The 22,517-nt window shown below is 44.9% G+C and overlaps 1 protein-coding gene across 5 annotated transcripts in view; it reads right to left on the reverse strand.

The window, feature by feature from the left end:
* The window catches only part of LOC147906027 (uncharacterized), a 65,849-nt gene extending 43,832 nt beyond the window's left edge, over window positions 1–22,017 (reverse strand). For 3 of the 5 annotated variants that reach the window (XM_087382770.1, XM_087382777.1, XM_087382762.1), the window contains exon 1: window positions 21,166–22,017. In XM_087382770.1, the coding sequence (XP_087238896.1) occupies window positions 21,166–21,648 (483 nt within the window). In that variant the 5' untranslated portion in view covers window positions 21,649–22,017. The remainder of the gene's footprint in view (window positions 1–21,165) is intronic. The other 2 variants (XM_087382753.1, XM_087382780.1) reach the window with 1 other exon arrangement.
* Between the last annotated feature and the right edge of the window lie 500 nt (window positions 22,018–22,517).

The following is a 22,517-nucleotide window of genomic DNA, read 5'->3' on the forward strand; positions in this document are numbered from 1 at the left end:
GGGTCGCTGTACCAGGTCCTGTCCATGCGGCCCACAATCCTGATCCTCTGCCACTCTAAAGGCCTTATGGTATTGGAGGGGTTTTGTGGGAAATTGTATTTGAAAGATCATAGTGGTAGGGAGAGAAACAAGCTAACACTAGGAATGGAAAGGAAAGATAACAAGCATAATGGAAATGAATGGAAAGAAAATGAAAGCAATGGACAAGTACTCACATGATACCAAAGAGCTTGATGTTGATTGATATTGTAGACAATAGACAAGTACAACACTATATAGTGTGCCACCAAACTCTAGAAAGTCACAATGTCTATGGGATATCTCCAAATATGACACATGGCATGTCTAGGACTCACTAGACTATAAAACACCCCTAGACCACCTCGAACACTCATTTTAGACTCACTTTGGCTTCATATTCCAACACCCCCCTATGAAGGTAAGGTGAGAGACTACTCGAATGGAACAAAGAATAGAACATGACAATGACGGTCTAAGTGAGGGACTATTGGAATGGAACCAAGAATAGAGCATGACAATGACGGTCATCAAACTGTGCACCCTATGTAACTTAGAGGCTAATGTCTGAGCGTGTTCAGAGGTTGATCCAAGCACTCTCATAGCTTGGGACTCAACATGCTCAGAGGCTCACATTATAGCATGGCTACATGACCAGCTCATAGGTCTAGGAATACACCACCATCCTGGAACTCGGCCAGGCCTGATAACAAGACCTATCAAAGCCAATACATGGCTCCTACAATACATCCCCCTCTAAACCTATCAAAGCCAATACATATGGCTCCCACAGTACATCCTCCCTTGGCTTCATAGCATGACATGTTAGTGTGAGTACTAAGGGAGAGAGAGCAGAGTGTGTGAGCAGGAGAGTAAGAGAGTAGGAGAGTGAGAGCTGAAAGCAATAGTTGCAATAGAAGAGTGTGATACAACTGAAGAGTGGGATAGGTTTTGTCTAAGTGACAAAACCTTATCCTTCACTAACCGTAGTCAGTGAACTAACTGTGGTTAGGGAAAAAAACCTCTAAAATGAGGGAAAAGTGCCCCTAACCTACTTATTACATTACATTGGTCACTGCTAAATTATAACAATAATTCTAACACCCCCCTGCAGTGCCAATGTCATGTACAAGGAAATGATCAATCACCAAAAGGAATAAGTTCAGGGCATTGCGAAATGCCTCAAACTTTTCACATGGAAGTGCTTTGGTGAAAATGTCTGCAACATTGTCATGTGTTGACACATAGATCATACTGATCTCTCCTGCATGCAACTTCTCTCTGACGTAGTGATAGTGAACCTCAATGTGCTTCGTGCGAGCATGAAACATAGGATTCTTTGCCACTGCAATAGCACTCTGACTATCAGTGAGAATTGGAGAAGGACCCTCCAATGAAAGATGAAGATCAGCAAATAAACGACGCAGCCAAACACATTCAACTGTCGCTGTGAAAGCTGCCCTGTACTCAGCTTCACATAAGGAGGTAGCCATTGTAGACTGTTTCTTGCTCAACCAAGAAATACAAGCTTTGCCCAAAAAGGAACAATTGCCACTTGTGGATTGCCTAGTGTCATAGTCTCCAGCCCAATCTGAGTCACTGTAGGCATGCATCTGCAAGTCACCCCCCCTCGGAAACATCAAGCCAAAAGACTTGGTACCTTGCAAGTAACGGAAGATGCGTTTTACAGCCTGCCAATGCATAGTCTTTGGGCTGTGCATATACCTGCTCACCTGAGAAACTGCAAACTGAATATCAGGTTGTGTATTGTAGAGATAAATGAGGCATCCAACAGCCTGACTATAGAGTGTGACATCAATTGATTCACCTGCATCATGCATTGTAAGCTTCAGCCCCTGGGAGTAGCTATGGGCTTACAATCCTGCATGTTGAATCTGTCCAAGAGTTTCTGCACATACTTGGATTGAGACATAACGATGCCACTTTTCTTTTGAGTGAACTGGATCCCCAAATAAAAGTGTAGCAGCCCCAAATCTGACATGTCAAAAGTGGTCTGCAATTCAGCTTTGAAATCTGCAATATTATCCTCATTTGACCCTGTGAGCAGTAAGTCATCTACATAAAGAATGATGACTAAAATATCCCCCCCATCCTTCTTGATGTAGAGGGTGCTCTCAGTTGGACTATTGTGCAGCCCCTTGCTGGTCAAAAAGGCATGAATTTTGGCATACCATGCATGTGGGGCTTGTTTCAGCCCATACAAAGCTTTATTCAGATTGCATACCTGAAGTGCATTTTCTGAAATTTGAAAGCCCGGAGGTTGTTTGACATAAACCTCTTCCAACAAGTCTCCATTAAGGAAAGCTGTTTTAATGTCCAACTGATGAACATTCCATTCAAAATTTGCAGCCATGGCTATAACTAATCGGATGGTTGTCATTCTGGATGTAGGAGCAAAAGTCTCCTCATAGTCTATGCCCTTTTTCTGAGCATATCCTTTTGCAACCAGCCTTGCCTTGTACCGATCAATGGACCCATCTGGCTTTCTTTTGACTTTGAAAACCCACCGTGTACCTATGGCATGTTTACCTAGTGGCAAATCCACAACTTCCCATGTCTGATTTTTTTGAATGGACTGCAATTCATCGTGCATGGCATTCATCCAATGCACATTATCCTGTGCTGCTTCAAATGTCTCAGGCTCCTCCTCATCAAGAAGAGTACTTGCATAAGCTGATTCAACTGAGAGAGCTCCCCCCCCCATGCCTTACCTCACTACGAGTTGTGCCAGGTAATGGAGCATCAATTTTACTCTCCCTGAAAGTTTGTAACAACCAATTTGGAACTGTTTTTGCTGCATGTATGTCTGCAATTTCTTGCTGAACAACCTCTTCCACTGCTTGTGGAGGTGGTAAGACATCCTGTGGCTGAATCGGAGCATGTGGAGGTATCTGTAAATTATGATTTGCATCAGATATATCAGCAGGGGAACCCAAGGCAATGGGTAGTAATCCCTCAAAGACATCATCGGAAGAAGTAGGCATATCAAATTCAGCTTGAGTGTGAGCTGAATTTTCTGAAAATATAACATCTCTACTGACAATAATCTTGCGTGTGACAGGATTGTAGAGGTAGTAGCCCTTGCTCTCTGCACTGTACCCAACAAAAATGCATTTGATTGCCTTATCAGACAACTTATGCCGAAACTCAACGGGCACATGAGCATATGCAAGGCATCCAAAAACACGAAAATCATCCACAGAAGGCTTTCTCCCTTTCCAAACTTCATAGGGAGTCTTGGTCTTCAAAGCTTTTGTGGGAGCACGATTCAAAACATAATTGGCACACATGAGACCTTCAAGCCAAAATTTGTGAGGCAATTTTTTGCTTTTTAGCATGCATCTATCCATCTCCATAAGAGTACTATTTTTCCTCTCAGCTTTGCCATTTTGCTAGGGGTTAGCCTCACTGTAAGCTGATGTGCAATGCCCTTGTCTTTCAAAAATATATCAAAATCTGTAGACAAATTCTCTGCTAGTCTTTTCTCATACATGTCAAGCTGAAAAAGACCACGTAACAAAGTGCCAGACAATCTCAAGGCATAGTCATTCTCTCTCTCATGGACTGCACACTTGTCATCTTCAAAAATGACCTGAAATCAAGCTTTGTTAAGAGTGGACACTGAAAGTAGATTGTTTGTGATACCAGGCACATACAAGACATCAGAAATTTTGAATGTTGAGCCATCAATGGCTGTAAGTTCAACTTCTCCTGTACCACGAACTGAATAGGAGTTGTTGGCACATGTGACCTTTTTACCAACGGGAGGTGGATGCAGAGATGTGAAAAGACACTTCCTGGAAGTGATATGCTTTGGGGCACCGCTATCAAAATACCATGTATTTAGTGTCTCATTGACACTGAAAGCTGATGCATCCTTGGAAGGATCATAACTGCATGTCAGAAAAGCATAAGAGTCATCATTACAAGTGGCTGTAATATCCGGAGCAGCCAACTTAGAGTCTGAAATGCAAGACAAGAAGGCATAGTCGTGTTCTACAAAGTTGGCTGTAGCTTCCTCATTGTCAGATGCATGAGGAGCTGAATCTGAAACAGCCATACCGGAGCTGTTTTTCTTTTCTTTTGCAAGCCTCTTCTTGCATTCTCCAATGTAATGACCTGGCTTTTTGCAGTAATGACATATACCCTTCTTCTTGGGCTTACCTGCATCACCCTTAGCCTTTTGAGAAGGCTGTCCTAAACCACTGGAAGGCTGATTTGCTGATGTCTTTGCTTGTCCCTTTCCTTTAGGCTTGAATTTTGAAAGCATGGCATGTTCACCTGTTCGTGAAGCCATGTTTTTCTTGGTCTGCTCTTCCTGCAACAGAAGTCCTATCGACTTGTGAAATTTGAGAGGATTTGCACCCCCCCTCAATGACAAATTTAGAGAGGTATGAAAGCTGAGATAAGACTCAGGAAGAGAATTCATAGTGGTAATCATCTCTGAATCAGGAATGATCTCATCAATATTCAGCAATTGCTCTCGTAAATCCTGTAGCTTTGTGAGGTGCACTGACATGGAATCACCCTCTTCCATATGTGTATGAGACAATTCTCTTTTCAAAAAAAACACCCTGGCATCATTCTGAGCTGCATACATGCTCTCCAAAATATCCCATGCTGCCTTTGAGGTCTTACACGACCGGATATGCGGAATGATGAATCTTTTCACTGAAAGAGAAATACACGACAAAGCTAAAGCATCACGTGAATCCCATCTCTTTTGCTCTGGAGTAGTAGCTATAGCTACACCAATAACTTGTCCTCCTGCAGCTGTACCCTGTGCACGACCTCTGCCTCCTCCTTGCTGGGAAGGGGTATTAGGTGCCACATTTGCTGGCCGGATCTCATCCCCATTTACATAGTCCCACAAATTACGGGAAATCAGAATGTTGCGTACCATAAAACTCGAGAGGGAGTAGTTGGTATCATCCAGCTTATCCTCTTGTGAGAGACCACTGAACTGGAAATCATTCTGATTTTGCTGGGCCATGTCTGAGAAAGAAAATACAGCAAATGCAAATCTGAATTCCCTTGTTGGGAATGGAGTGCACAATTCCCAAAAAAAAATACAGCCAAACACTGGCTGAAAATGCAACTCAAATCTCAGTAATGTCTCTGTCAGAAATCTACAAGAGCATCCAATCTCTCCCAAAACCTGCCAAAAGTGCTTCAAAACACTTACAAAAAGGCAGTGTGAACTGAAACCTGCAAAATTGCTCTCCCAACACAAAAGCCCCAATTTGTGGCTTGAAATTGTTACTAGAAAGGGGCAAATTGCCTGAAAGCCCCAAAAATGCAAGAAATTGCAGTGTGAAGCAAAAAGCTCCAAATTTTTGCAAGAAATTGCAACTCAAAAAAGGGGCAAATTGACTGAAAGCCCCAATTTGCAATTTATCTGCAAAAGGAGTAAATTCTACTGCCAATGTGCTCAAATGCGACTCAATCTAAGTCCAAAAAACCTACAAAGTTCCCAAATTGCTCTTCTTCTGGAAAGCAAAAACCTGCAAAGTAATCCTGAAAGAAAAACTGCAAGGAAAACCTGCACAAAGTGCAGACACCAACGAAGGGTACAACGCCAACGAAAGGTACAAGGGCCCAATTGTACGGACGACTGATGCCCAACAGTACGGATTTGCAGCAACAGTACGGATTGTACGGAAGATGCTTGATAGTAATCATCTCTGAATCAGGAATAATCTCATCTATGCTCAATAATTGCTCTCTGAGATCTTGTAGCTTTGTGAGGTGGACTGACATGGAGTCACCCTCTTCCATATGTGTATTACTTAACTCTCTTTTCAAGAAAGATACCCTTGCATCATTCCGGGCTGCATACATGCTTTCTAAAATAACCCACGCTGCCTTCAAGGTCTTACACGACCGGATATGCGGAATGATAAATCTTTTCACTGAAAGAGAGATGCATGACAAAGCTAAGGCATCCCGTGAATCCCATCTTTTCTGCTCTGGAGTAGTGGCTATAGCTGCACCGACAACTTGTTCTGCAGCTGCACCCTGTGCACGACCTCTTCCACCTCCTTGCTGAGGAGGGGTATTAGGTGCCATACCTGCTGGTCGGATCTCACCCCCATTCACATAATCCCATAAATTGCGAGAAATCAGAATATTGCGTACCATAAAACTCCAGAGGGAGTAGTTGGTACCATCCAACTTGTCTTCCTGTGAAAGACCACCGAACTGGAAGTCATTCTGATTTTGCTGGGCCATATCTGAGAAAGAGATTTAAGCATATACAAAACTGAATTCCCTTACTGGGATGAAATGCACAACTCCCAAAAAACACAGCCAAGCACTGGCTGTAAATGCAACTCAGATTTCTGCACTTGCACTGTCAGAAATCTGTCCAAGCATCAAAAACTCTCTAGAATCTGCCAAAAGTGCTGCAAAACACTTCAAGAAAGGCAGTATGAACTGAAAACTCCAAAATTGCTCTCCCAACACAAAAGCCCCAAAATAGGTCCAAAATTGCAACCGGAAAGGGGCAAATTGATCAAAAGCCCCAAATGTTGCAAGAATTGCGCTCTGTCTGCAAAAGCCCCAAATTTCACTGCGAAATTGCAGTGTAATTACAAAATCCACAAATTTCTTCAAGAAATTGTACTGCAGAATCAAAAGCCCCAAATTTCGAGCTTGAAATTGCAACCAGAAAGGGGCAAAAGCTCAGAAAGCCCCAAATTTCAGACCAAATCTGCAATATTTGCTCCAAGTGCAGCCCCAAATTTCTTCAACAGCTGCAAATTGATTGCAATGTCTGCAACAAACAAGATGCCCCAAATGTACTCCCAAAAACTGAGCCAAACAATGGCTGTCTGCAAGATGTGCCTGTCTAAGATCACCTGCAAGGTACAGCTTGTGCGCAGGTACAACCTGTACGGCCAGGTACAATCAATGTACGGATTGCAGGTACAATTCATGTACGGATGGGCTGCACACAGAAAGTACGAAAGATTGTACGGAACAGTACGGACGCCTGATTGACTGACGACGAAAATGACGCAGGTGCAGTACGGTCGATGCAGGTGTACGGATGGCGACAACAAACCGTACGAAACTGTACGGTGAGCCGTACAGTTAGGCGACGGGTTGTACGGCTGAAGATCGGCTGTACGGAATGGAGCTGCAGACTGTTGTCGCTTGTACGGATGTACGGCGCATTTGTACGACACAGTTGTACGGCGCTGATGCAGGACGGTATGGCAGGTACGAATTCCGTACAGTCGTACGGACAGTTGTTTGATTGCTTCGAGCAGGTACGGACGGGATGTAGCAGCAGGAGCGTGGCCTGTAGGCTGGAGCTGAATAAGGAAGGAGCAGGGAGCAAGATCAAACTGCTCTGATACCAAATGTGAGAGATTGCGTAGAGAGAGAGAGCAAGAGAGTGTGAGCTTAAGAGCTGAAAGCTTGAGAGCCGAGTTGCAATAGAAGAGTGTAAAGAGTACAACTAAAAGAGTTAGAGATAAGGTTTTGTCCCAGTGACAAAACCTTAGTAGTCACTAACCATAGTTAGTGAACTAACTGCGGTTAGGGAGGAAAAACCTCTTAAAGAGGGAAAAGTGCCCCTAACTAGCTTATTAATTTACATTGGTCACTGCTGAATTATATCTATGATTCTAACACAATTTTACTCTCCCTGAGAGTCTGTAACAGCCAATTTGAGACTGTTTTTGCTGCATGTATATCTGCAATTTCTTGCTGAACAACCTCTTCCACGGCTTGTGGAGGTGGTATGACATCATCGGAGCATGTGGAGGTATCTGAAAATTCTGATTTTCATCAGATATATCAGCAGGGGAACCCAAGGCAATGGGTAGTAACCCCTCAAAGACATCACCGGGAGAAGAAGGCATATCAAATTCAGCTTGAGTGTGAGCTGAATTTTCTGAAAATATTACATCTCTACTGACAATGATCTTGCGTGTGACAAGATTGTAGAGACGGTACCCCTTGCTTTCTGCACTGTACCCAACAAAAATGCATTCGATTGCCTTATCAGACAATTTATGCCGGAACTCAACAAGCACATGAGCATATGCAAGGCATCCAAAGACACGGAAATGATCCACAGAAGGCTTTCTCCCTTGCCAAACTTCATAGGGAGTCTTGGTCTTCAAAGCTTTTGTGGGTGCCCGATTTAAAACATAATTGGCACACATGAGACCTTCAAGCCAAAATTTTTTGCTTTTCAGCATACATCTATCCATCTCCATAAGAGTACGTTTTTTTCTCTCAGCTTTCCCATTTTGCTGAGGAGTTAGCCTCACTGTAAGCTGATGTACAATGCCCTTGTCTTTCAAAAAAGCATCAAAATCTGCAGACAAGTACTCCCCTCCTCTATCAGTGCGTAATGTCTGTATCTTGAGTCCGGATTCACTCTCAACCATGGCAATGCATCAACCATGGCATGGTTTTGAAGCGTCATCAAGCTGCCATAATGCATGTGTCCATATCTCGCGTGCCATAACTCCGCATTCTACATAGCAACAGTAGGAGTGGAAACTGTAAGAGCATGTGCTGGTCTTTTCTCATACATGTCAAGCTGAAAAAGACCACGCAACAAAGTGCCAAACAATCTCAAGGCATAGTCATGCTCTCTATCATGGACTGCACACTTGTCATCTTCAAAAATGACCTGAAATCCAGCTCTGTTAAGAGTGGACACTGAAAGTAGATTTTTTGTGATACCAGGCACATACAAGACATCAGAAATTCTGAATGTTGAGCCATCAATGGCTGTAAGTTCAACTTCTCCTGTACCACAGACTGAATAGGAGGAGTTGTTGGCACATGTAACCTTTTTACCAACAGGTGGTGGATGCAGAGATGTGAAAAGACACTTCCTGGAAGTGATATGCTTTGAGGCACCGCTGTCAAAATACCATGTATTTTGTGTCTCATTGACACTGAAAGCTGATGCATCCTTGGAAGAATCATAACTGCATGTCTGAAAAGCATAAGTGTCATCATTACAATTGGCTGTACTATCCCAAGCAGCCAACTGAGAGTCTGAAATGCAACACAAGAAGGCATAGTCGTGCTCCACAAAGTTGGCTGTAGCTTGCTCGTTGTCAGATGCATGAAGAGCTGAATCTGAGACAGCCATACCGGAGCCGTTTTTCTTTTCTTTTGCAAGCCTTTTCTTGCATTCTCCAATGTAGTGACCTGGCTTTTTGCAGTAATGACATATTCCCTTCTTTTTGGGCTTACCTGCATCACCCTTAGCCTTTTGAGAAGGCTGTCCTGAACCACTGGAAGGCTGATTTGCTGAAGTCTTTGCTTGTCCCTTTACTTTAGGCTTGAATTTTGAGAGCATAGCATGTTCACCTGCTCGTAAAGCCACATTTTTCCTGGTCTGCTCTTCCTGCAGCAGAAGTCCTATCAACTCGTGAAAAGTGAGAGGATTTGCACCCCCCCTCAACGACAAATTCAGCGAGGTATGAAAGCTGAGATAAGACTCAGGAAGAGAATTCAGAGTAGTAATCATCTCTGAATCAGGAATGATCTCATCAATATTCAGCAACTGCTCTCGTAAATCTTGTAGCTTTGTGAGGTGCACTGACATGGAGTCACCCTCTTCCATATGTGTATGAGACAATTCTCTTTTCAAAAAAGACACCCTGGCATCATTCCGAGCTGCATACATGCTCTCCAAAATATCCCATGCTGCCTTTGAGGTCTTACACAACCGGATATGTGGAATGATGAATCTTTTCACTGAAAGAGAAATACACGACAAAGCTAAAGCATCACGTGAATCCCATCTCTTCTGCTCTGGAGTGGTAGGTATAACTGCACCAATAACTTGTGTTGCAGCTATACCCTGTGCACGACCTCTGCCTCCTCCTTGTTGGGGAGGGGTATTAGGTGCCACATTTGCTGGCTGGAACTCATCCCCACTTACATAGTCCCACAAATTACGAGAAATCAGAATATTGCGTACCATAAAACTCCAGAGGGAGTAGTTGGTACCATCCAGCTTGTCCTCTTGTGAGAGACCACTGAAACCAAATCATTCTGATTTTGCTGGGCCATGTCTGAGAAAGAAAATATAGCAAATGCAAATCTGAATTCCCTTGCTGGGAATGGAGTAGTGCACAAATCCCGAAAAAACACAGCCAAACACTGGCTAAAAATGCAACTCAAATCTCTGTAATGTCTCTGTCAGAAATCTGCCAGAGCATCCAATCTCTCCAAAAACCTGCCAAAAGCGCTTCAAAGCACTCACAGAAAGGCAGTGTGAACAACAACCTGCAAAATTGCTCTCCCAACACAAAAGCCCCAATTTGTGGCTTGAAATTGCAACCAAAAAGGGGCAAATTTACTAAAAGCCCCAAATCTGCAATTTCTGAACAAAAGCCCCAAATTTGGAGTTGAAATTGAGCCAAATTTCACCCAAATAGCTAATCTCCTACAAAAGCCCCAATTTCTTGGCCAATCTTTGCAATTTGCTTGCAATGTGTGCCAAAATTTTTACAAAAGCCCCAAAACCTTGATAAATTTGCAATCTGCCTGCAATACTTGTCCAATCCACAAAATGCAAAGTGCAAACTACACCTGCAAAGTGGCCCTTGCAAAGAATCCTCTGCTGAAGAAGGCCCTGCAATGAAAACGACTGATGCACGAAGCAAGAAGGCCCTGCTGATACGGTAACTGCACGACAGAAGTACGGATGACCGTACTGTACGGACGACCGTACTGTACGGACGAGCTGTGTGCTGCAAGCTGTACGGCAAAGCAGTACGGAATGTACGGCCAAGCTGTACGCTGAATGTACGAAATGTACGAAGACTGTACGGAACAGTCCGTACATCTTGTACGGAAGGCAGCCATGGACGAAGAGCTAGTACATACAGGTACGGTGCATGTACAGTCATGTTGGTACGGAATCAATCGACGCATGTTGTACGACGGCTGAACGACGATGCAGAAGGTACAGTACGGGCGAGAGCTGAGACTTTGTACGACGTACGGCGCTGCTGTCAATTGTACGGCGTACGCAGTACGGCGCTGGTGCAGTACGGACGGGAGCTGCGGAAGTAGCTGTACGGAGCAGGCACAGAAATGTATGGACTCTTGACGAAGGTTGTACGGAAGCAATCCGTACAATGTACAGACTGTACGGACAAGGAGAAGGCTGAAGCTTTCGAGCAAGGAGCAGGGAGCAGGGTCAACCTGCTCTGATACCAAATGTGAGAATGGGAGAGAGAGCAAAGGTGAGAGCAAGAAGCAGGAGAGAGAGAGAGCTGAAAACATAGTTGCAGTTTGAGAGTGTTACAACTGAATGGAGTGATGGGTTTTGTCTAAGTGACAAAACCTTATCACTTCACTAACCATAGTTAGTGAACTAACTGTGGTTAGGGGGATAAACCTCTAAGTGAGGGAAAAGTGCCCCTAACCTACTTATTACATTACATTGGTCACTGCTAAATTATAGCAATAATTCTAACATGAAGCGCTTTCTATCCGGATTCAAGAATACACAACGGCTCTTACGTGCTATGTCATGCACTTGGAGCATGTGGACTTGTTAATCGATTTAAAACCCACGATATTCGAATTGGATGGAAGAACCATACTCTTTCTTTTTTGGATAAGGACACTCAATTTTGTATTTAGTGTGATAACATTCCCTCTTCTCAGGGACCTATCAGTGTATTTTGATTCCGCTTTCTTCATTTGTTGTCTCTGTTAATAACAAGAATGATTTAAGTGCGTTTGAACACCGTGAATTGAGAACATTGTTAGATGATTTCATGGATGTATTCCCTGCTCAACTGCCGGAAGGTTTACCTCCAGAACGGGCAGTAGATCATCGCATAGACTTAGTACCTGGGGCTCAACCTATTAATGTTCCCCCTTATAGGAGGAGTCAGCTTGAGGAGGATGAGTTAGCTTCACAGCTACAGGATTATTTGAATATGGGCTATATTCGCCCAAGTAAATCACCTTGGTGAGCACCTGTCCTCTTAAGAAAGAAGAAAGATTCTACATGGAGAATGTGTATAGATTATAAACGATTGAATAAAGTGACAATTAAGAATCGATACCCTCTACCTCATTCCGATGATCTAATAGACCGTTTGGCCGAAGCGAAGTATTTCACTAAGATTGATTTATGTACAGGTTATCACCAAATCCGTATCTATGCTAAACAGATAGATAGAACCGCATTCCGAACTAGGTATGGCCACTACGAGTTTCTTGTATTACCTTTTGGTTTGACCAATGCTCTTGCCACCTTCCAGCAAATGATGAACGATTTGTTCCGAGCTTTTCTGGGCAAATTCGTTGTAGTGTTCTTAGATGACATCTTGGTATATAGCCGAACACTAGAGGATCACATAGGACACCTCCGGATTGTCTTAGTCATTCTAAGACAGCATAAGCTCTATGCCAAGATGAGTAAATGTGACTTCTTTATGAAGGAGATCATTAATTTAGGACACAAGATTTCTTCTGAAGGTATTAGCATTGATCTGGATCGTATCCAGTAGGTTTTAGAATGGCCTATCCCTCAGACTATGAAACAACTTCGTTCTTTCCTAGGATTTACGATATTTCTACGGAAGTCTGTGCGTGATTATTCACACATCACGGCACCCCTGACAAACATATTGAAAGGTCGTGGACACAGGTCTACTCAACCGATCTCTTGGAATGATGCATTGAACAAGGCTTTTGAAACCTTGAAGTTAACTATCAAGGAAGCACCCGTTCTTGCATTACCCGATCCTACCCAGCCTTATGTTTTAGAGGCCGATGCGAGTGATTTTGCGATCGGGGCAGCTTTATTCCAAGAGGGCAGCAGACCTGTAGCTTTTGAGAGTAAGAAGCTAGACGACACCCAATATCGTTAGCCCACACTAGAAAAAGAACTCTATGCAGTCGTGTATGCACTGAAGGTTTGGAGACACTACTTGTATGGTTCGAAGTTTCTTGTATTGACCGATCATCAGTCAATCAAGTATGTGTGTGATGGGTCTGAATTGAGGGGACGAAAAGCTCGATGGGCAGAATTAATGCAAGATTTTGATTTTGAAATACGTTATCGCAAGGGTTCGTTGAATAGTCTAGCGGATGCCTTAAGTCGAGTCAAGTTTGTAAATGCTATGTCATTTACGAAAATATCCTCAGACCTATTTCAATCCTTGATAGGTCTTTGCGCAACTGATAGTCATTTCAGTTCTTATTGGCAAAAAGTCCAGGATGGGAGCTCCATGGTTGACCAAGACTCAAGGATTATGCCCCCTACGGTACAGTCGGCAAGAGGTCAGTGGATGATTAGGAACGGCTTGCTGTTCCGGAATGGAAAGATTTGTGTGCTAGATGTTCTGAAACTTCGATCCAAGATTCTCTGGGAGTGTCACGATGCTCCTAGTGCTGGACATCCGGGTATACATCGGACTCTGTCTCTTGTGAAGCATACCTTTTATTGGCCTAAGATGCGTGCATTTATTGAAAACTGTGGTAGGTTGCCGGGTTTGTCAAGTTACTAAGGCAGAACACCTTAGAAGCGTGGGTTTATTACAGCCATTGCAAATTCCAGGTAATAAATGGGAAAGTATTTCCATGGATTTTATTTCTGGTTTGCCTCAAACGCGCAAGGGTCATGACTCCATTTGGGTCATAGTCGACCGTCTAACAAAAATGGCTCGATTCTTACCTACTAGAACAACTATTTCAGCTGTTCAGCTAGCTCACGAGTTTGTGGACCACTTGTTTAAGCTGTATGGTTTGCCCTCTGCCATAGTCAGTGACAGGCACTCAAAGTTTACAAGTAACTTTTGGACACTTGTTTTTGAGAAGTTAGAAACTACTCTAAGTATGAGTTCCTCAGATCATGCATAATCCAATGGCAGTCCAGAGAAGGTCAACCAATTGGTTGAAGATATGCTTCGGGCATATGTTTCTAAGAGACAGTCTTCATGGGAAGATTATCTACCTATGATAGAATTTGCTTATAACAATGCAAAGCATTCGAGTACTGGTTACAATCCTTTTATGCTTATGTACGGGTTTCAACCTAAGTCACCAGTTATGGTTGGGTTAAAGGAAATCCAAAATGATGCTGCAAAGACCTTCTTGCTAGACATGCAGAAAATGTTGCAGTTTGCCAAGGAGTCTATTAGAAGTGCCCAAGATCGGGACAGATTTTATGCTAATAGACATCGTTCACCTCGAGAGTTCTCTGAAGGAACGATGGTATATTTGCGAATTCCCAAGGAATCCAAGAGCCTAAGTACTGGTTTGGTTCCGAAGTTAACCCCCAGATACTGTGGTCCGTTCAAGGCCATTAAAAGAATTGGACCAGTTGCATATCGACTAGAATTGCCTCCTGATGTTAAAGTACATCCAGTATTTCATGTCAATAGACTGAAAGAAGTATAGGGTGCGGATGATAAACTTGTTTCTCCTCAAGAAATAATAGAAGTTACAGATTTGACTTTTATTCCACACGAACCTGAGTGTATTCTTGAATTTCGTGAAAAACAGATTCGTAATAGAACTATCATGGAATACAAGATCAAGTGTAAGGATCGTGTTGAGGAGGATGCAACATGGGAGACATTACAGAACCTCCAGAGGACATTCCCGGGTTTTTTAGCGAACTCAGGAGTGAGTTCTTAGAGAAGGGGAAGTATGTCATGTGCACGGATTGGTATCCGACGTGTACTGGGTACACAAGACTAGCTCAGGTAGCCCAGGGAGGCTTAGAGCTAGGCAGGCTTGATTCTCGCGTTGAGTGGCAAGGGTACGAACCAGTTAGAGGTCTTCGCTATTTTTGGCGCTTGGGACCCGAGTCTATATAAGGGGCCCAGAGGTTCAGTTCTCAGTGAGCCGATGGGAGCAAGTTTCGTTCCCAGGTGCTAGGTCTGATCCTAATTGAGTCGCGGACGCGTGCCTGCATCATAGCGTAGCCCAAGGCCCAGCAGTAGATCCCAAGCTTCACAGCGCCACCTGGTGGTATGGGACACCAGGCTGGTTAGGATCTGGTTGGGAGGTAGCTCAGCTCGTGGCTCGAAGGGGACATCTCCTGATTCGGGATCACATCTGGTAGATGTCATGGTTGGGTGGTGAGCAACTTGCTCAGTTTCCTCACGTTGGTGTGTTCTTGTGTTTGCTTGCAGATCAGAGGTTTCAAGAGTGTTGGGGATGTGTCACCGAGGGAGGCCATGCCTTTGCGATCGACCCTGTAAAGTCGGCTTACAGGATACATGGACAGCAGGTTTCCCAAAACGAGATTCATGACGCAGTTTAGCCCTCACGTTCACGCCCACCACCTCTCCTGGAGGATGATTGTTTCTAGCATTACTGCCTAGAACATCTGAGTGGGCTCGATGCAATTGGGTGATGGGAAGTCAGGCGATTTCTCCAATGGCTACCCTAGTAGCCATCTGGCAAGATATTATATTCACCTTGCGCGCCATTTGGGAGCACGGTACTTCAGGCTCAAGCGATTGTCGAGAGACGGGAGTGCTTCCGCCAGATACAGCCGGCAGTCATATTCTACACCCTTCCCGCGAAGGGTATTCCTTGGGTATATAGACCACCACCATGGTTTCTAGCTCCTATTTCGGCATCTCTATAGGTGATGTGCCATGAGATCCGGAAACGAATGTTGTTCCTTGTAGCTGGGCAACTTGTTCCTTTTCTTGTTTTCATCGACAGCTCCTTTTGGAAGCTGCTTATATGGTTTTTCCAAGCATTAATAGAATTTACCTTTCTTTGGAAAAAAGAGAGAAAGGAATTTAATTTTGCATCATTGTAGGAAGCAAAACATAAGTGTAAGTGGTTCCTTTAGTTTTTTATGTTTTAAATAATTCTTTCTTTCTTTCATTAATAAATGAGAGAGAGAGAGAGAGAGAGAGAGAGAGAGAGAGAGAGGCTGAGATACTAAGATGCATACCCCACCACTCCTACCAACTGCTAGGGACCAGATCTCCGGGCCTCTCCCAGGGAGGAGGCGGTGACAGCATGTCACATCTGCTGCTAAGAACATGTGCTCCTGAATCAAGAGAAAATGAAATGGCCTGCCTACTAGAGCCCGCTACAATTCTTGGCATAAAATCACATGAAGCCCATGCACATTCCAACTTACCACCATCAAACTCATGGAGATGGGACAGGAGTGAACAAGGCTCACATGTGTGTGGGAGCCTGCTCTAGGAAGCCAGATTTCAGCGACTTTGCTGAGGGTTTAGAGGACAAATAATATGTGTCTGTACGGCAACGAACCAGCATTGCTACTGGCTCAATCCCCACTCCCCAAGCCCAATACTGCATAAAAGAAACATCTACACCAAATAGGTTGGTGCATTGCTGGAGCGTCCAATAGTGGAGCTGTGAAAAACTCTCTCATGGTAGGCGGATCACAGCTAAGGCCAAGCCTGATCCAGGCTTTACTGGGGAAAAGCCAAGTTTCAGAGCTACCATGGGCCAACCAAAGATCCATAGCCTGAGGTCCCATTCGCTCATCCATCATCTGGTATCCATGATGTTGCCAAAAAGCTATGGGGTCCACTTCTCCTTCCTTGTGGAGGCGAAATGGAGGATCCGAACTCAATGCGTGTAGGAACCCACCGCGTTGATGCCTCCTTTTCGAGGCTGCAGGATCAGAATGATCAGTTCCAAGGGCTAGGATACATATCCGCCGGGATCTCCAAATAGTTCCAAGGTCCCAGCCGCCAAAACCCCTCGACAACAGCCGACCCGCTCACATGTGAAGGTCTGAGGGCTCAGTCTCGGAGCCCCTCTCCCAGAAGAAGCTGTATCCTGAGTGGACTGCAACCAGGGAGAGGTCGGCGTAGAAGCTATTGCCTTCCCCTTACTCACAGAAGAGGAACCCCCCATCGGGCCTAGCGGGGTGCCCGAGCAAGAGGCCCCAGGCGAGACTACTGCTGTCTATAGGGAGGGAGAGGGGGGTAACGGGTTGGCGAGGGAGGGCGCGTGTTGAGGGTGGCCACAGTAAGAGGAACAAGCGGAGAAGGCTTAGGTGGGGAAGGCACAGAAGGGGGTGGCAGAGAGGGGGCAAGTGGATCTTGGGGGGGTGGGGAGGGCAGCTGGGTGGGGTCAGCAATTGTCGCAGTAGGAGGCGTAGAAGGTTGTTGCGGTGGTGGTACGTGCAATACCTATGTCTCCCTCTCTAGTCTCTGAGGGAGGGCCGGGACACTGATCCTCAGGGGGTCTCTAATGTCTGCTCTTGGTCCTGTTGTGGGCCCTGTGGCGGGCGAGAAGTCTCTCCTCTTGAGGGACCCGAAGAATGTCCCGAAGTTGAAGGCTCTCTCTCTGGGTCTCATGGTACTCCTATCTTCGGGTCACCAACTTAATCTCTCTTTGCATGTGCCGGTGCCTGTGCTCTCCTCTTGCGGTTGGCAGTTTGCTTTGATTCTTTTTGGCCCATTTGCTCTACTTCTTTTTCCCTACCTTGGTCCATCTTCCCTCTGAGGGCTCCATCCAAGGGGTCTGGGACTCCACCTATTGTCGGTGATATTGTTGTTGTGCCTGCCTGGGTGGACTCCAAGTCCCGCCCTCTCTCGTGTCGCTATGCTGCCCCCGTGTCTCCTGTGAGGAAGGATGCACCCTGCTCAGTCCTCTCGTGCAATCTATGGCTAGGTGTCCCTTTTGCGTACACCTTGAAGGAGTGAGGCCAACGATCCTGTCTACCACTGAAGAACATTCACTACCTGCTGTACATGTTGCTTATCCGACGGTGAAAGAAGCACTTTGACAGCTGTGGGGATCGAGGGTGCTGCCATGGAGCCCCTCTGGCCAGACTAAAGGTCACCACCAAAGAAGCATATCACTAGGATAAGCAATAAACTGCACCTCCCACTGAAAGGCGGGAACTAGGAAGAAGAGGGTGAAGAGAGTGGAAGGAAGCACCCGTGAGGAAAGGGAGAAGAAGAGAGAGTGCTTGTAAGGAAAAGCCCGCCAAGAGCACCACAATCACGTCACCGCCCAGAAAAGACCTCTAACTGAACCTTTGAATGGGAAAAGCTCAGAGGTTGAAGGTGAGCCCAATTGAGGTGCTTGTACAAGCAAGCTCACAAGCAAGGAAGAGAATGTAGTACATCGAGAAGCTGCTGATCAACTTGGGCTCTGACTGCTGGAACTGAGCTTGAAAGGACTGGCAGGAATTCAAAAAGGATTTGCTGGCTGGTTGGTTCACGCCAGTCCCGATGCAAGAGGCTCGCATAAGGCAAACAAAGAAAGGAGTAGCACTCAATACATCAAGGGAGCTGCGGACTGTTCGGGAGATGACAAGCTTGGTGCTGGCGCAGCTCTTTTGGAGCGGATCCCAAACGAATGGCTGTTTGTAGTAGCGTGGGGGCTACTGTCTCGGAGCCGGTCCCGTCTGCAGCCCGTGAGCCGTGGTGAATGTGAGGAGCTGGCTAGTACAAGGCCACAGCCTGTAAGCTGTGGCACGAAATGGCACATCGATCAGCAGCTCAAGGTCGCCAGCACAGCACATTACATTGCGAGGCTATGGCGCAGCACGCGGGTCTTCTTCCCATTCACAACACGAGCACAAGACGAGAGGGTTAGACGGGGGGTGCGGGACGGAGGGAAGGGGAAGGGGGGCAGGGTGCAGTTCACAGGGAGGCAGCCCCTTCTGACTCCTCATTAAATTCCTTTCTTAGAACTCCTCATAAAATTCCTTTCTTAGAAAGCTCCTGCATACTCTTTAACTCTTTCTTGAAACTAAAAGAAAAACGGGCTGTTCGGCTCCCCGCTTTTTTTTCCAGCTTATGTTCAATCAATTATTCTGATACACCGTAGATAAGACACTTCACATCTAGGATTGTGCATGCTTTTTACATTATTTTTCTTGGTTTATACCTTTCGTATATTAGCAAAGTGATCAAATTACTACATTGGGTGATAAAAAGACTCCTTAGTTGTAAAAAGGCCGGAAGAAATAACTCCATATTTTGCCATTTCTAATCAATGTGAGACATTTTTATAATGTGTAAACCACTATATTCAGGTTGTTGACGTTTATCATATATATCAACCTCTAATCCTATGGCAAATTGATAAGAGTCTGTTTCTAGAGCGAGTGGAGTGAGCAACAGATGAAGTGATATTGCAAGAGTGAAATGAACAATACAAACTAAGGGTTATGTACCCTCAAATAGCCCTAGCTAACCAGAACCGTCAGGCCTGCATGGGACGGATGTGAAAGCTCTCTTTGCAATACCCTTGACTGTAGGAATAAGGAGCAGAACCTAACAACCATTCCTTAGTTCGTACGAACACTCAAGCAACTACTCAAGAAAGAGCGCTGTGCGTCGAAATTTTCATACGTTTTGCGTGATATGCCTGGCTGAACAAGGGCGATATAGCCAGCCTTGTATGCTGGTCTGTGGCTGGCCACAAATTAGCCTAACATATGCTGTCCATGTGGCTCCACTCTCTATCCTCTTCCCCCATTTCCAACATTATGTATCAGAACCAAGCTTGCGTGTGCTGGCATATGTAGTACACCTGTTGCTGCTCCCACACACGTGAAGGGCTGTCCACCTCCCATGCCTTAAGTCACCATCAGCTGTACAGCACATACAACCCAACTGTACTATACCCATTGTATCGTCCGTACAGTTGCGACTCTGCGGTGCAACGTCTGCCCAACTGGTCGTACAGTTGTGCCTATAGATTCCGCTGCACTGTGCTGTACAGTCACGCCATACAGGTGTTTAAGGTACTTGGAAAAGTGATGCCCAGTCAGATCTGGAATGCATACATACATGCATTCTCTCTCTCACACACACACACACACACGGGCGTGGACACATTTTTTTCAGTGAAACCCATCCATAGTGTGGCAGCTGGAAGCAGCACTAAAAGATGCAAAGAAATGTCACTTTCTGGGTTTTATCATTGGTTCTTTAAAAGGGACCATTCCTAGCAGCCCTTTCTCTAGCCACCTGATTGACTTAGCTTGGAGTGAGAAGTTTGGGGCATTTGCCTCAAATCTATTCTTGTGCAGGATTTGATAGGTTCTGTTAATTTTCCACTTAGATTTGAATGAGAAATATGGGGATTGTGCCTCAAATTCAGTCATTTGCAGATTTGGGCAGTTTGGATTGATTTGTTGCAGGCAGATTCAATGAGATTGGAAGACATTTGCAAGACAATACAATTTTGTAGGCAATTCAATGGCATTTTGGTGTTTGTAGATTTGGGCATTTGCAGATTTCGCCTTTATGCTGCAGTGCTTGGGTGCTGCAGGCATTTACAACTTTGAAATATTCTGCTTTCCATCTCAGATTCCAATACTTTAAATGCAATCAACAAACCATGTGGCTTAAGATTGGTCCTTCCAGGCTAGCAGTTATGATGTCAATCATCAGATTATTTCACTTAGTGAGTGATGCTTCTGCTTCAGTCTCGTGTATCGGTGATTACGAGATCTGACACTCCACCAGCGGCAATTGTTTCTTTATTGGTAGTTCATGCATTTCTCAGCTGAGCAAGAAACAATCCACTGTGGCTACTTTCATCATGTGAAGTTGAGTATGGCCCATGGGGTAGCCTTCACTACTACAGTAGAATGTGTACAGATCAGGAAATTAATGGCAAATCTTTATGATTATTTGCAGCCATCTACTCCTGGTCTCATTGACAGTCAAAGTGCTGTTGCAGCGGCGTGCAACTTTTGTTTCATGCCCTACTCATTATACCAAAGAGAGATTGCATGTACGAGAGATCAGTTTGATCTACTGTCCTACGCATCAAAATGGTGCAAATCTTTTCAGCAAGGTTGTGCCCAAAGAAGTGTTTGAAGCTTTCCGCACAGCTTTACGCTTATTTCCATTTGGCGATTGATCTATCACCTTGTACATGTTCACACTATGACTAGAGCGGGAATTTGTAAGGTGTTAGTCGTGGGTTAGTAGAGCGGGAATTTGTAAGGTGTTAGTCGTGGGTTAGTATGAACACCTTGCCCAAGAGGCACGTTTATACCAACTTGACAACATTGCCGACATCAACCGGCCAACCAATTTCAAACATGCGAAGAGGACTACGGTTGCCAACCTCAATGTAAATGACTCGAACCCTTTCCCCTATTTGCCAAAAATTAACGGGATTAAGATCACAAACCTGTACAGCAGTTTCCTGGTCTCCACTGTGCCTGCCAAGCATTGCATTTTTGGCTCTCAAAATCTCTTCGAAGGAAGACCCCTCTGAAACTCCCAAAATTTTCAAAGCGTTCTCTAACGTCATTTCAGAAGGAACTGAATCGTCTGCTTTAGAGTTTGCGGAGACATGAAGTAGTCCTGGAGCACGGAGCTGTCGAAGCTTTGCCTGCTTCCATTTATTCCACTTCATAAGGGCTGAAATTCTGCGGTATCCCACGTAATGCTTTTGACCAGACTGTGCTTTTCCAACTCTTGAAACTTGAGGGCGAACATAATCGTTAGACGAGTGGACCGAAAGAGGAGAAGACACGTTGGACACTGTATTTAAGTTAGGTTTGAAAGCTCGAAAGGCGACGATGGAAGACGAGGGGCACATACATCGATACTGTAAAGGTTCGAAAGCGGAGGAAGATTCAAGAGGAGCAGTGACATTTAAGCCCGCCATTCACGACGTGGGTCTTTCGCAAAGGTTAGGCAGGCGAAAAAATATATTAGCGCTAGCCCGAAATGCCCACAAAGGGGAAGTAAGCAGGTTTCCAAAGCAGAGGAACTTGCATGATGGGAATGTCTTCAGGATGGCGAGAGGTGGAGAGGAAGTGTGGAGAACCAAGATGAAAGGGAGGAAGGAATGGGGATGAGAGGCAGTTATGGCGATGAGCAAGGTGGGTGTGATGAGCTATGGCGATGGAGAGACGGAGATGGAGATGAAGAGAAGACGACGAAGGCTTTTCAGGGGGCTTTCTGGAGAAGAAGAAGAAGAAGAAGGCTTTTCAGGGGCTTTCTGACCACATATCAACACTTCTATGCTTTTGCTTTTGAAGTAAACCTTCTATATTATTATGTTTCATCAGACCTCCCTTGCCTTCCCAGTAAGCCCTCGGTTTAACGTTCCACCGAGCCTCGATCTCAACCGTTGGATCTCAAACTTCCTCAACTAGGTTGCGGTAGGCAGCCTTTCCGTCGTGGAGCACATTACTCTGGTAACTCGAAATTGAACTTCAATCCTAACTTTTTATCAACCTTTTAAAGGGAAAAGGAGAATGAGTACAAATGTGGACATTAGACACGACATAGGGTCCGTTAGGACCCGATCCTCCCTGCAAAGGGTGGTGATTTATTATTGACTTGGCCATATTATTTGCGCATCTTGGGAGTTGAAGCCCAACAAATACATGAATAAGGCGATGCTCACAAGAGCTCATAACTAATCCTCATTGCAATATTGTCACATGGACTACAATCATATGAATAAAGGTGTCCATATCTTTCGATCTTGCATCTAGCTTGGATTTCCTTGCTCCCTTGCATCGAAAA

This window comes from Dipteris shenzhenensis, chromosome 1 (assembly GCF_047967505.1).
Source record: "Dipteris shenzhenensis isolate YYH24624 ecotype China chromosome 1, Dip_SZ_1.0, whole genome shotgun sequence".
NCBI classification, from domain to species: Eukaryota; Viridiplantae; Streptophyta; class Polypodiopsida; order Gleicheniales; family Dipteridaceae; genus Dipteris; species Dipteris shenzhenensis.